The following is a 12,236-nucleotide window of genomic DNA, read 5'->3' as shown; positions in this document are numbered from 1 at the left end:
AGTAATAGTGAAGGATTGGAGTAGAGATTTGGGGTGGTTGGGGGGGGGGGGGCAAAGTACCAGAGAAAGGATAAATGAAAAGTGGTCTGACTATTAGTGTGGGGAGCTATGATTTTATGTATGATGGCTTAAATTTGTAGCTTCGGTGAGCTTTGAATTAAAAAAAAAAAGACTTGCATTAATATAGTGGCTTTCACAACCTCAGTACGTCCCAAAGCTAATGAAGTATTTTTGAAGTGTAGTCAATTTACGCAGAGCAAGCTCCCACAAACAGCAATGTGATAGTGACGTTGATTGAGGGATAAATATTGGCCAGGACACCGGGGATAACTCCTCTGCTCTTCTTCGAAATAGTGCCATGGATCGTTTATGTCTACCTGAGAGAGCAGATGGAGCCTCGGTTTAATGTCTCATCCGAAAGATGGCACCTCCGACAGTGCAGAACTTCCTTGGTACTGCACTAGAGTGTCAGCCTAGATTTTTGTGCTCAAGTCTCTGGAGTGGGACTTGAACTCACAACCTTCTGACTCAGAGGCGAGAGTGTTAACATGTGATCCAATCAAAGGCTGTGCCAACTGGATCCGGCTACTCGCTCCAAAAGGTTGAACGTACGTGATATATAGCACTACCAGGTGCAGATTAAGCTCCCATGATTCGAACACAACAATGCCCCTTAACAACAATATCTGATAAGCAAACTGTACCACAACAATTTCAATCTTTCCACTTCTCACACCAGGCATTCAAGTAACTTCTGCATGAGATTGCCAATTTAGTGCTGAATGCCAAATTTTTGCTATGGGCCAAAGCCCACAGGAAACTGCTCAAATCCTTTGGAGCATTACAACCAATAGAGAGAAAAGAGAGACTTTAATTTCAATAGTGTCAACAGGACTTGAACCTAGATGTCAAAAGATAGTGTACTAGCCCATTGTATCACCCAGGCCTCCCTTTTTATTAATAGAAAATTAGTACAATTTTTTATTTTATTCGTTCATGAGATATGGGCGCGCTGACAAGGCCAGCATTTATTGCCCATCCCTAATTGCCCTCAAGAAGGTGGTGGTGAGCCGCCTTCTTGAACTGCAGAGGGCAGTTAAGAGTCAACCACATTGCTGTGGGTCTGGAGTCACATACAAGCCAGACCAGGTAAGGATGGAAGGTAAGGACATTAGTGAGCCAGATGGGTTTTTACATTAATCCGGTAGTTTCATGGTCATCATTATTGATACTAGCTTTTTATTCCAGTTTTATTTAATTGACTGAATTTAAATTCCCCAGTTGGATCTGTCCAGGCCTCTGGATTACTAGTCCAGTAACATAACCACTATACCACTGTACCCATTGGTAGTTGACAGCGGACCAACGCACTAATATCCTTTGACCCATCAGTGCTTCCAAGTTCACAAGACAATTTCACCTACCCCGACAAATAACTCAATTCCTTATGTACATACGCAAGTTACACAGATTTTGTTGACATTCAGGAAGGGGTATCGAGCATGAAACCTGCAGAAGAGGATCTCTGCATTCCAGCAACCAAATTCAAAATTAGGACTGAAAGGAACTATAAAGCAGAACAATTATGCAAGTACAGTGGTTTTAACAGAAGAAAGTTGCTGGAAGTTGCAAAAAAATGTTTTTAAATACTTAAAATGATGTATATTGCTATAATGCTGTAGCAAATGCATCATGCAGTAACTTAATACTTGGTGTCACAATTCCAAAATAGGAACCATGGCAATGTTAGGAAGAAAGCAGTTCAGTGACAGCACTGGTATTTCAAAGATGATTACTAGAAATCAGGGCAGAAGCTGGCTAACTTGGCAAGAGGATAAATAATCTCAATTATTAATTCCTGAAGGTGTTCAATCTATATGGAACCTTTAAAACATTTTGATATTCATTATTAAATTAAATAAATGGCTGAACTTTTAAGAAGTGAAGGTAGCCCACAGAATTACCACAACCATCTCCTGTAAGGATCAGATAATTGTAAAGCTTCAACATCTCCTACACATTCTTGGATTCTACATGTCGTCAGAGAGAAAAGACAGCTTTAGTGATGGAATGTGCTGAATTATTGAACAGAATCTGTCATTTCAATTAATTAGAAAGAGCTTTAAGAAATCTTAAGATGAAAACATAATTTATTGGCCCAGAAATTGGGTCGGGGGCTTCCCGGGGGTGCAAACCCCCGACCTGCCCTTCCCTAGCGCGCCGGCCGTTGAGCTGTGGGCCCGTGTGGAATTCCGATCCTGGGCCTCCTCCAACTGCCGGCGCGCAGTGCTTGCGTATCCCAGGGGCGCAGTTAGTTCGATGCGCCCCCTGGGATCACGTGGGCCATGGGGAGCCAATGGTAGCAAGGAATGCTTCATTCATAAGTTTGACAGGAAAACCTATAAATACTATAAGCCCCAAAACATCACTAAAACTTCAAATAAATTTCAAAAAAACATCACATTTTTAAAATAACTATAAATTACATGAAATAACTATTTTAAACAATAATTTAAATTTTTGAAAAAATTAATTACATTTTCTAACGGGGCTAAAAATAAACTTACCTTTCTTTAAAGTATTTAAAAATAATAAACCACTTACATTGTTAAAAGCAGGCCTTGCGCCTGCTTTTTAAAAGTATAACTGCTGGAGACTTACTCTCCTGGAGAAACCTGCAAAAAATACGTAAGTTCAATGCGCACGCGCTGCCTCTCCGGCGCACGCGTTGCACCTGTCAACCCCTTCTTTCAGGGGAACGGAAGTGCCGGTTTCCTGTGCATGCGCAGTGCATGCACGAAACCGGCACTTTTGTTGGGCCTACGGGCGAGTACCCCGTCCGTACTCACGCGTTGGGACCCGAATTTCTGGGCCATTATGCCTTGACTACTTGGGATCAGCAGTCTGTTCACTTCATTTCAAATCAAATCCAAGTGAAATGCTAGCATTTCTCTGTGATCTTAAGAAGCCACCCAAAAAGCTATATTAAGTACCAATAAGCTTCCCGTGGTATTGCTCATGGTCAATCTCTTAACTGTCTTCTGTCTTTGTTTTGCTGCTTTCTGTCTTCGTTTTGCTGCTTTCTGTCTTCTTTCTCTCTCTTTTGCTTTCCTTTCTCTCACTCTTTTCCACCTTCTCTTTCTGTCCCTGTCTCTCAATTCTTTCCTTTTGGGTGAGAGATAGAGAGACCCCAATGTTATAAGCACTTTAAAAAAAACTGTCGGCAAAGATGAAGGATGATGAGAATAATGGAAATAGAAGGACAGGAACAGGGAAACGGAAACGAGCCAGATCTAAGATCCAAATGCCAAAGGTGGTAAATGGTTGGGGGGGAGGTCCAAGGTAGTGGACCAAGCCAATGGGAGGCCAATAGTGGCAGAATAACTTATGGGATCCCGGCAGTGGCTAGAAATAGTCAGGGCGGGGGCTACAATACAGAAATTAAGAGGTTTAATAAAACATTTGCATTTAAATGTTATTTTATTTAAATAATAACGTGGCACATGTGTGACTTAACACAAAAAAGTGACAAAAAGTGTTACTGGAAGTAGATGTTACACAACACAACAGGAAGTGCGTATAGATACAAGACTTTTCATACATAACTAGCAGATCACCCATAAATTGTACATGGTGAGTCAGGATATTCTAAAGTGTGCTTTCGCTATCCCATTAAGTATAAAGATCTATAAGATACGCTCTGCAATGTTGCTTTTTGTAGCTGAAAAGCTGCAGCTTCTCTAGCTGTTGCCTATCGCTCATCCTTCAAACACATCCTCTCGGATGCACCGTGTCTAGTTTAAGCAGGTTTAAATTTGTCCTACATCCAGTTGTTCCTTCGTCAAAGGCAAAAGATGCATGACTATTGAGCTCTTCTACCCTAACAAAATTAGCAGGAACTCCTAATGAGGTACTTACGATTACTGCACATTCATAGACAATTAGAAAAAAACATTAACATGTTCCTAACTAAACACCCTTATACTCAGCAACCGAGTGAAATAATTCCCTTCTTGTAAAATGTAATCATACTTTATGGAAACATTTTCTTCCTCTAAACTCTGATCTTCCTTCACTGAACTGTAATGTCCCCCTTTCCTCTCAAGTTTAAATTTCTTTTGGCTGTATCCTATGACTGAGAAGAAATTGTTCACTACTAAAATTGCCTGCTTGAAATAAGTTCTCTTTATTTCTACAATTTCTGCTGGTGTCACTGAAATCAACTAAGTTAGAAGAGGTCACTTGAGGCACACTGGGGAGCAAGAGGGAAAGTGGCAGAGAGCAGGATAGCGTTGGCACTTGCAGGTCCCACGACTGGGTGAAGTGGAGCAAGAGAAACATTAGAAGAGGCCAGAGGGACGTCAGGGAACAGGAGCAAGAGTAACAGGGAGCAGGGCAAGAGAGCCATTTAAATTTGGCTAAAGGAGCAGGTCAGAGGGAGCGGGGCACCAAGAGCAGAATCATGCCTATTTAATTCATTAAAAAAACTGCGTGGATGGAGAAAGGAGTGGGGCTCGGGAAGAATGTTTGCTCGAAACAGGAAGATGGAAGGCATTCAAATTTAAGCGGGTGTAGGGGAAATCTGATTGAGGCCAAGGTCTAGAACAGCTGTTCTGGGATCTAAAACAGCTGGGCTGGGGCAAGAGGGTTCAAATGAACGGGGCTGGGAGCTAGGTTGAGGCAAGGAATTTGAGCTGGCTCCGGCTGGAGCACAGAGAGTATTAGAGGCCAGAACATGTGGGGAGGCAGCAGGCCTCAGAGGGACTAGAGCTTGAGGCAAAGAAATTAAAAAGTTGCAGCGAGCATATAAATTTTTTTTTTTAATTCTACTTGAGAAAAATGTTCACTTACAGTTCAAGGTAGAGAGGACGCAACAGGCAGAGAAACAGAATAAGTTCAGGTGGATGCTTAGTAGCTGGGCAGCAGGATGGGGAGGATCTACAGTACCCTGTGGCAGGAAGCCTGTTTACATAGAAATACGTAGAACTTACGGCACTGAAGCAGGCCATTTGGCTGGTGTTTATGTTCCATACGAGCCTCCTCCCACTCCTCTCACCCTATCAACATATCCTTCTATTCCTTTCTCACTTGTGTACCTATCTAGCTTCCCCTTAAATGCATCTAAGCTAATTGTCTCAATTACTCCATGTAGTAGTGAGTTCCACATTCTCACCACTCTAATAAAGATGTTTCTTCTGAATTCCATACTGGATTTATTAGTGACTATCTTATATTTATGGCCTATAGTATTGGACTCCCCACAAGTGGAAATGTTGTTTACAATGTGACAGGTAAGTGTGCACATTGCCAATACAGCCCCTATCATGTATAACGGTAGTGTTGGTGTCAATGCGATTTTCCTGCTATACGGAGTGGCTGGGGTAACAAATAAATGATGGTGTGAAGCAGGGGAGTCATAAAGAACTCAGGATAATTCTGTTCAGCATCAACAGAGGGTGTCTATAGGAGGGCAAGTTAAATGGGACGGGTGTGCGTTCTCATCTTAAACAGAACTGGAATGTGTCACCTCAATTCTTTATTATTTTTATGTAGGATCATACTTAACCCCATTTTTTTTTTTGAGAAAAAAAATTTGGCCTAAGTAATCTCTTTCCAAAGTGTGTCACAATGTGTCCAGCTCAGCAAGCCAGCAAGAAGGGCTTGCAGCAATGGCAGGAGTTATAGAAGCCACAGGGGGTTAGGATTTAATGACAGGTAATCGCAAAGTATGACCAGCTGCTTGAACTGCACAAAATAGCCAGCCCGCTTAATACGGTTTAAGCGACACTGTTGTAATTGACGCCTATGGTAATGGCAAATGGTCATAGCCGTTTGCCAGATATATGCAGCTGTCTGGGATAAGCAGGGACGTGTAAGTGGTGGGGACTGTATAGGAATTCCCAGTAGAAATATTTACAGTATAAATGTTGATATAAATGTATTACTGTAAAATCATATTGCAGGAAGTAAGAGTAATGGGTATAGGAAATGCAAAATATCTGCAAGACTTTTAATAATATACAGATATAGATGTAATAAAATGATGATATAGATTATAAAAATAAAAAAACTTCTTAAAGGGGTAGAAGTTATGTTACAGTTATATAAAGCTCTGGTTAGATCCCCATCTGTCTTCTACGCTCAGTTCTAGGCACCGCACCTGAAGAAGGACATATTGGCCTTGGAGGGGGTGCAGCGCAGATCCACCAGAATAATATCGGGGCTAAAAGGGTTAAATTATGAGGATGGGTTGCATAGACTAGGCTTCCATTCCCTTGAGTATAGAAGATTAAGGTGTGATCTAATTGAGGTGTTTAAGATGATTAAAGGATTTGATAGGGTAGAGAGAAACTATTTCTTCTGGTGAGGGAGCCCAGAACAAGAGGCATAATCTTAAAATTAGAGTGAGGCCACTTGAGTGAAATCAGGAAGCACTATTTCCACACAAAGCAGTGGAAATATGGAACTTGCTCCCCCAAAAGGTTGTGGATGCTGGGTTAATTGAAATTTTCAAGACTGTGATCGATAGATTTTTGTTGGGTAAGGGTATCAAGGAATATGGGACAAAGGAGTTGAGGTACAGATCATCCATGATCTAAATGAATGGCAGAATAGGTTCAAGGGGCTGAATGGCCTTCTCCTGTCCCTATATTCCTATTCTAGTGCTGGAGGCATTGCAGAGAAGAATCACAAGGCTGACTCCTAGCATCAGGGATCCGAGTTATGAGGAAAGACTCGCCACGCTCAGGTTTCTCAGTTTGGAAAGGAGGTGCCCGAGAGATGACCTTCGAGGTATACAAGACTGTTAAGGCTATAGAAAAGTTAACCCAAAATATTACTTTAAATTAAACTGTGGGAGTAGAACAATGGCGCAAAAGGTTCAAACCAGTAAAAGGTAATGTTAGGACATGTATCAAGATATTTTTTCTTCATAATAAGAGTGATTATCAATATAGTCATGGAAAAACACCCACTTGCCTTCTATCAGATGGTCATAGAATTGAGGTTCCAATGCACCAACGGCCATGTACTTTCCATCAGAAGTCTTGTAGGTTTCATAGAATGGCGCTCCAGTGTCCAGTAGGTTTTCACCTCTTTGCCGATTCCAAATATATAATTTTTGTGATTTCCAAAGCCAGGAGCTACAGTAAGCTGCTCCTTCGACCTGACAAACACCAGACAGATTTTTTTAAAAGTAAAAGAATTGAAATTTGGTAATGCAGGAAATTCGACACAATCAAACCGGCTCACTTTCAGATCCATGGAGACAAGAAGCTCCACTGGAATTTTCCACTAATTTTATACATTTTAAAAAACCGTATCAAATCATCTGCTCAGATCTGTAGTTTAATGTTTGTAATGTGGCGCCAAACAGGCTTTTACAAAAATACAAACATGTGGATTTTGAATAATTCTCAGAAATCAACACAAAATTTATAAATATCCAATTGATAATGCTAGGAAATTACAAAACACACATTTTTTATACAGCACAAATGATTTCCCCACAGGAACAATATAATTTTATTCGTTTGTGGGATCTGGACGTCGCTGGCAAGGCCAGCATTTATTGCCCATCCCTAGTTGCCCCTGAAAAGGTGCTGGTGAGCTGCCTTCTTGAATCGCTGCAGTCCGTGTGGTGAAGGTACTCCCACAGTGCTGTTAGGTAGGGAGTTCCAGGATTTTGACCCAGCGACGATGAAGGATCAGCGATATACTAAGTCAGGATGGTGTGTGACTTGGAGGGGAACTTGGAGGTGGTGCTGTTCTATTGTGCCTGCTGCCCTTGTCATTCTAGGTGGAAGAGGTCGTGGGTTTGGGAGGTGCTGCCAAAGAAGCCTTGGCGAGTTGCTGCAGTGCATCTTGTAGATGGTACACACTGCAGCCACGGTACACCGGTGGTGGAGGGAGTGAATGTTTAAGGTCGTGGATGGGGTGCCAATCAAGCGGGCTGCTTTGTCCTGGGTGGTGTCAAGCTTCTTGAGTGTTGTTGGAGCTGCATTCATCCAGGAAAGTGGAGAGTATTCCATCACACTCCTTACTTGTGCCTGGTAGATGGTGGAAAGGCTTTGGGGAGTCAGGAGGTGAGACACTCGCCACAGAATACCTAGCCTCTGACCTGCTCTTGTTGCCACAGTATTTATGCGGCTGGTCCAGTTAAGTTTCTAGTTAATGGTGACCCCCAGGATGTTGATGGTGGGGGATTCGGCGGTGGTAATGCCATTGAATGTCAAGGGGAGGTGGTTAGACTCTCACTTGTTGGAGATAGTCATTGCCTGGCACTTGTGTGGCACGAATGTTATCTGCCACTTATCAGCCCAAGCCTGAACATCGTCCAGGTCTCGTTGCATGTGGGCATGGACTGCTTCATTATCTGTGGAGTTGTGAATGGCGCTGAACACTGTGCAGTCATCTGCGAACATCCCCATTTCTGACCTTATGTTGGAGGGAAGGTCATTGATGAAGCAGCTGAAGATGGTTGGGCCGAGGACACTGCCCTGAGTTACTCCTGCAGCGATGTCCTGGGGCTGTGATGATTGACCTTCAACCACCACAACCATCTTCCTTTATGCCAGGTATGACTCCAGCCAGTGGAGCATTTTCCCCGATTCCCATTTACTTCAGTTTTACTAGGGCTCCTTAATGGCAGACTCGGTCAAATGCTGCCTTGATGTCAAGGGCAGTCACTCTCACCTCACCTCTGGAATTCAGCTCCTTTGTCCATGATTGGACCAAGGTTGTAATGAGGCGGAACCCAAACTGGGCATCAGTGAGCAGGTGCCGCTTGATAGCACTGTTGATGACACCTTCCATCACTTTGCAGATGATTGAGAGTAGACTGATGGGGCGGTAATTTGCCGGGTTGGATTTGTCCTGCTTTTTGTGGACAGGACCTACCTGGGCAGTTTTCCACATTGTCGGATAGATGTCAGTGTTGTAGCTGTACTGGAACAGCTTGTCTAGAGGCGCTGCTAGTTCTGGGGCACAAGTCTGCAGCACGATAGCCGGGATATTGTCGGGGCCCATAGCCTTTGCTGTATACAGTGCGCTCAGCCGTTTCTTGATATCACGTGGAGTGAATAGAATTGGCTGAAAACTGGCTCCTGTGATGGTGGGGACCTCAGGAGTAGGCCGATATGGATCATCCACTCGGCACTTCTGGCTGAAGTTGGTTGCAAACGCTTCAGTCTTGTCTTTTGCACTCACGTGCTAGGCTCCACCATCATTGAAGATGGGGATATTCTTCGGGATGGGGATACTCTTCACACGTTTTTTACCTACCTTTGAATTACCTGATTACTTCATTAAGGCATGTAGAAAAGAATGCTGAAGCAATTCCAATTTGTTTAAAAGAAAAAGAAAACATTAAATTAGTTCTATTTAATGCTTAAGAAATGAAGGCCTCGATTTTACCCCCCCCATGGGCAGGAGAGGGTGGGGGCAGGTGTGGTGCAGATGGCCGTGGTTGTTAAAATATTAGGATTGAGTAACCTGACCTCATTCCCGTCTGTTCATATATTTTAAAGCCCAAATCAGGCCCTCAATGAGGTTCGTGCAAAAGCCAGGCGGGACCTAATTGAAATTCAAAAGTTGCAGCCCGATGACTTCATCGGTGCCGTAACTTAAACTTAACTGCACGTCAGGCAGAGGCCCGTGCTGTGGGACTTCCAGCAGCAGATCAGAGGCCGGAGGAGACGACGTGCCAAGTACAAGATCTGCTCCTTTTAAAATTCCTTGTGGGCCAAGAGGAGCAGGAAAAGAAAGACTTGCATTTATGTAGCACCTTTCATGACCTGAGGACGTCCCAAAACACTTAACAGCCAATGAAGTACTTTTGAAGTGTAGTCACTGATGTAATGTAGGAAACGCGGCAGCCAATTTGTGCACAACAGCAATGTGCTATGACCAGATAATCTGTTTTCGTTATGTTGATTGAGGGGCAAATACTGGCCAGGACACCTCGGATAACTCCCCTGCTCTTCTTCGAAATAGTGCCGTGGGAGAGAGCAGACGGGGTCTTGGTTTAATGTCTCATCCGAAAGCCGGCACCTCCGGCAGTGCAACGGTCCCTCAGTACTGCACTGGAGTGTCAGCCTACAATTTTGTGCTGAAGTCACTGGAGTGGGACTTGAACCCAAAACCTTCTGACTCTGAGGCAAGAGTGCTACCAACTGAGCCACAGCTGACACCTCCAAGCCTCACAAGGAAACCATTGTCTCCCCCAGCCCCGATGAAGGCCAGACCTCGCAGCCTTCCACCCCAGTCCCAATCGCGGTCCGGAGCTTAGATGCTGTCGTTAGAGCAACAGTTGCTAGATGCGCCTGGCCATGCAGTGCCTAAGCCTTGGTCAGGACTATGCAGGGCTGGAGTTTACTTTCATTCTGTTTTGCATTTATAGACACTCAAGTATTACTGGTGTCCTTTGGGCAGCAAAGTGAAGCGAGCAGCCCACAAAGCATCCAAACCAGCAGAAAAACACATCCCTTCAGAGCCCATGGAATATTCCAGGAGGTTTCTTCCTGTTGTCTTGCCTGGTTGCTAGAGTTCGGAGTTGGCTGTATTTCATAGGAACAGGAGTAGGCCATTCAGCCTCTTGAGTCTGTTCCACTATTCAATTAGGCCATGGATGATCTGTATCTTAACTCCATCTACCCGCCTTGGTTCTGTACCTCTTAATAGCCTTACTTGACAAATTCAGTTTCAGTTTTGAAATTTTCAATTGACCAAGCCTCAACAGCTTCTTTTTTTGATGGGGGGCGGGTTCCAGATTTCCACTACCCTTTGTGCGAAGTAGTGCTTTCTGACATCACCCCTGAATGACCAAGCTCTAATTTTAAGGTTGTGCCCCCTTTTTCTGAACTTTCTCACCAGAGGAAATAGTTTCTCACCATCTACCCTATGAAATCCTTCAATCATCTTAATCACTTAAATAGATCACCTCTTAATATTTTCTGCTCAAGGGAATAAAAGTCTAGTCTATCTGAAGGACAGGATAAATCTTCATTTAGAAACACACAGATTAATAATCAGGGACAGTCAGCATGGATTTGTTAAGGGAAGGTCGTGTCTGACTAACTTGATTGAAGTTTTTGAGGAGGTAACAAGGAGGGTCAATGAGGGTAGTGCGTTTGATGTAGTCTATATGGATTTTAGCAAGGTTTTTGATAAGATCCCGCATGGCAGACTGGTCACAAAAGTAAAAGCCCATGGGATCCAAGGCAAAGTGGCAAGTTGGATCCAAAATTGGCTCAGAGGCAGGAAACAAAGGGTAATGGTCGAAGGGTGTTTTTGTGACTGAAAGGCTGTTTCCAGTGGGGTTCCACAGGGCTCAGTACTGGGTCCTTTGCTTTTTGTGGTATATATCAATGATTTGGACTTGAATGTAGGAAGTATGATTAAGAAGTTTGCAGATGCAGTATAATGTGGATAAATGCGAGGTTATAAACTTTGGTGGCAAAAACAGGAAGACAGATTATTATCTGAATGGCAATAGATTGGGAAAAGGGGAAGTGCAACGAGACCTGGGTGTCCTTGTGCACCAGTCGCTGAAGGTAAGCATGCAGGTGCAGCAGGCTGTTAAGAAGACAAATTGTGTGCTGGCCTTCATAGCAAGAGGGTTTGAGTACAGGAGCAAGGATGTCTTGCTGCAGTTGTACAGGGCCTTGGTGAGACCACACCTTGAGTATTGTGTGCAGTTTTGGTCGCCTTATCTGAGGAAGGATGTTCTTGCCATGGAGGGAGTGCAGCGAAGATTCACCAGACTGATACCTGGGATGGCAGGAATGACATATGAAGAGAGATTGGGTCAATTAGGCTTATATTCGCTAGAGTTTAGAAGAATGAGAGGGGATCTCATTGAAACTTATAAAATTCTAACAGGACTAGACAGGCTGGATGCAGGAAGGCTGTTCCCGATGGCGGGGGAGTCCAGAACCAGGGGTCACAGTCTAAGGATAAGGGGTAAGCCATTTAGGACTGAAATGAGGAGGAATTTCTTCACCCAGAGAGTGGTGAACCTGTGGAATTCTCTACTACAGAAGACAGTTGAGGCCAATTCATTAAATATATTCAAGAAGGAGTTAGATATATTTCTTAAGGCTAAGGGGATCAAGGGATATGGGGAGAAAGCAGGGACAGGGTACTGAATTTGGATGATCAGCCATGATCGCATTGAATGGCGGAGCAGGCTCGAGGGGTCGAATGGCCTACTCCTGCTCCTATCTTCGATGTTTCTA

The 12,236-nt window shown here is 43.6% G+C and overlaps 1 protein-coding gene across 1 annotated transcript in view; it reads right to left on the bottom strand.

The window, feature by feature from the left end:
* amacr (alpha-methylacyl-CoA racemase) overlaps window positions 1-12,236 on the bottom strand; it is a 116,664-nt gene that overhangs the window by 27,115 nt on the left and 77,313 nt on the right. The window contains exon 5 of the mRNA XM_085974194.1: window positions 6,979-7,165. Within this exon, the coding sequence (XP_085830320.1) occupies window positions 6,979-7,165 (187 nt within the window). The remainder of the gene's footprint in view (window positions 1-6,978; window positions 7,166-12,236) is intronic.

The sequence above is a fragment of the Somniosus microcephalus genome, chromosome 2 (genome assembly GCF_052327205.1).
Source record: "Somniosus microcephalus isolate GS21.2 chromosome 2, FLI_Smic_1.0, whole genome shotgun sequence".
Taxonomy (NCBI): Eukaryota; Metazoa; Chordata; class Chondrichthyes; order Squaliformes; family Somniosidae; genus Somniosus; species Somniosus microcephalus.
This window is presented reverse-complemented; position numbering and strand designations above follow the sequence as displayed.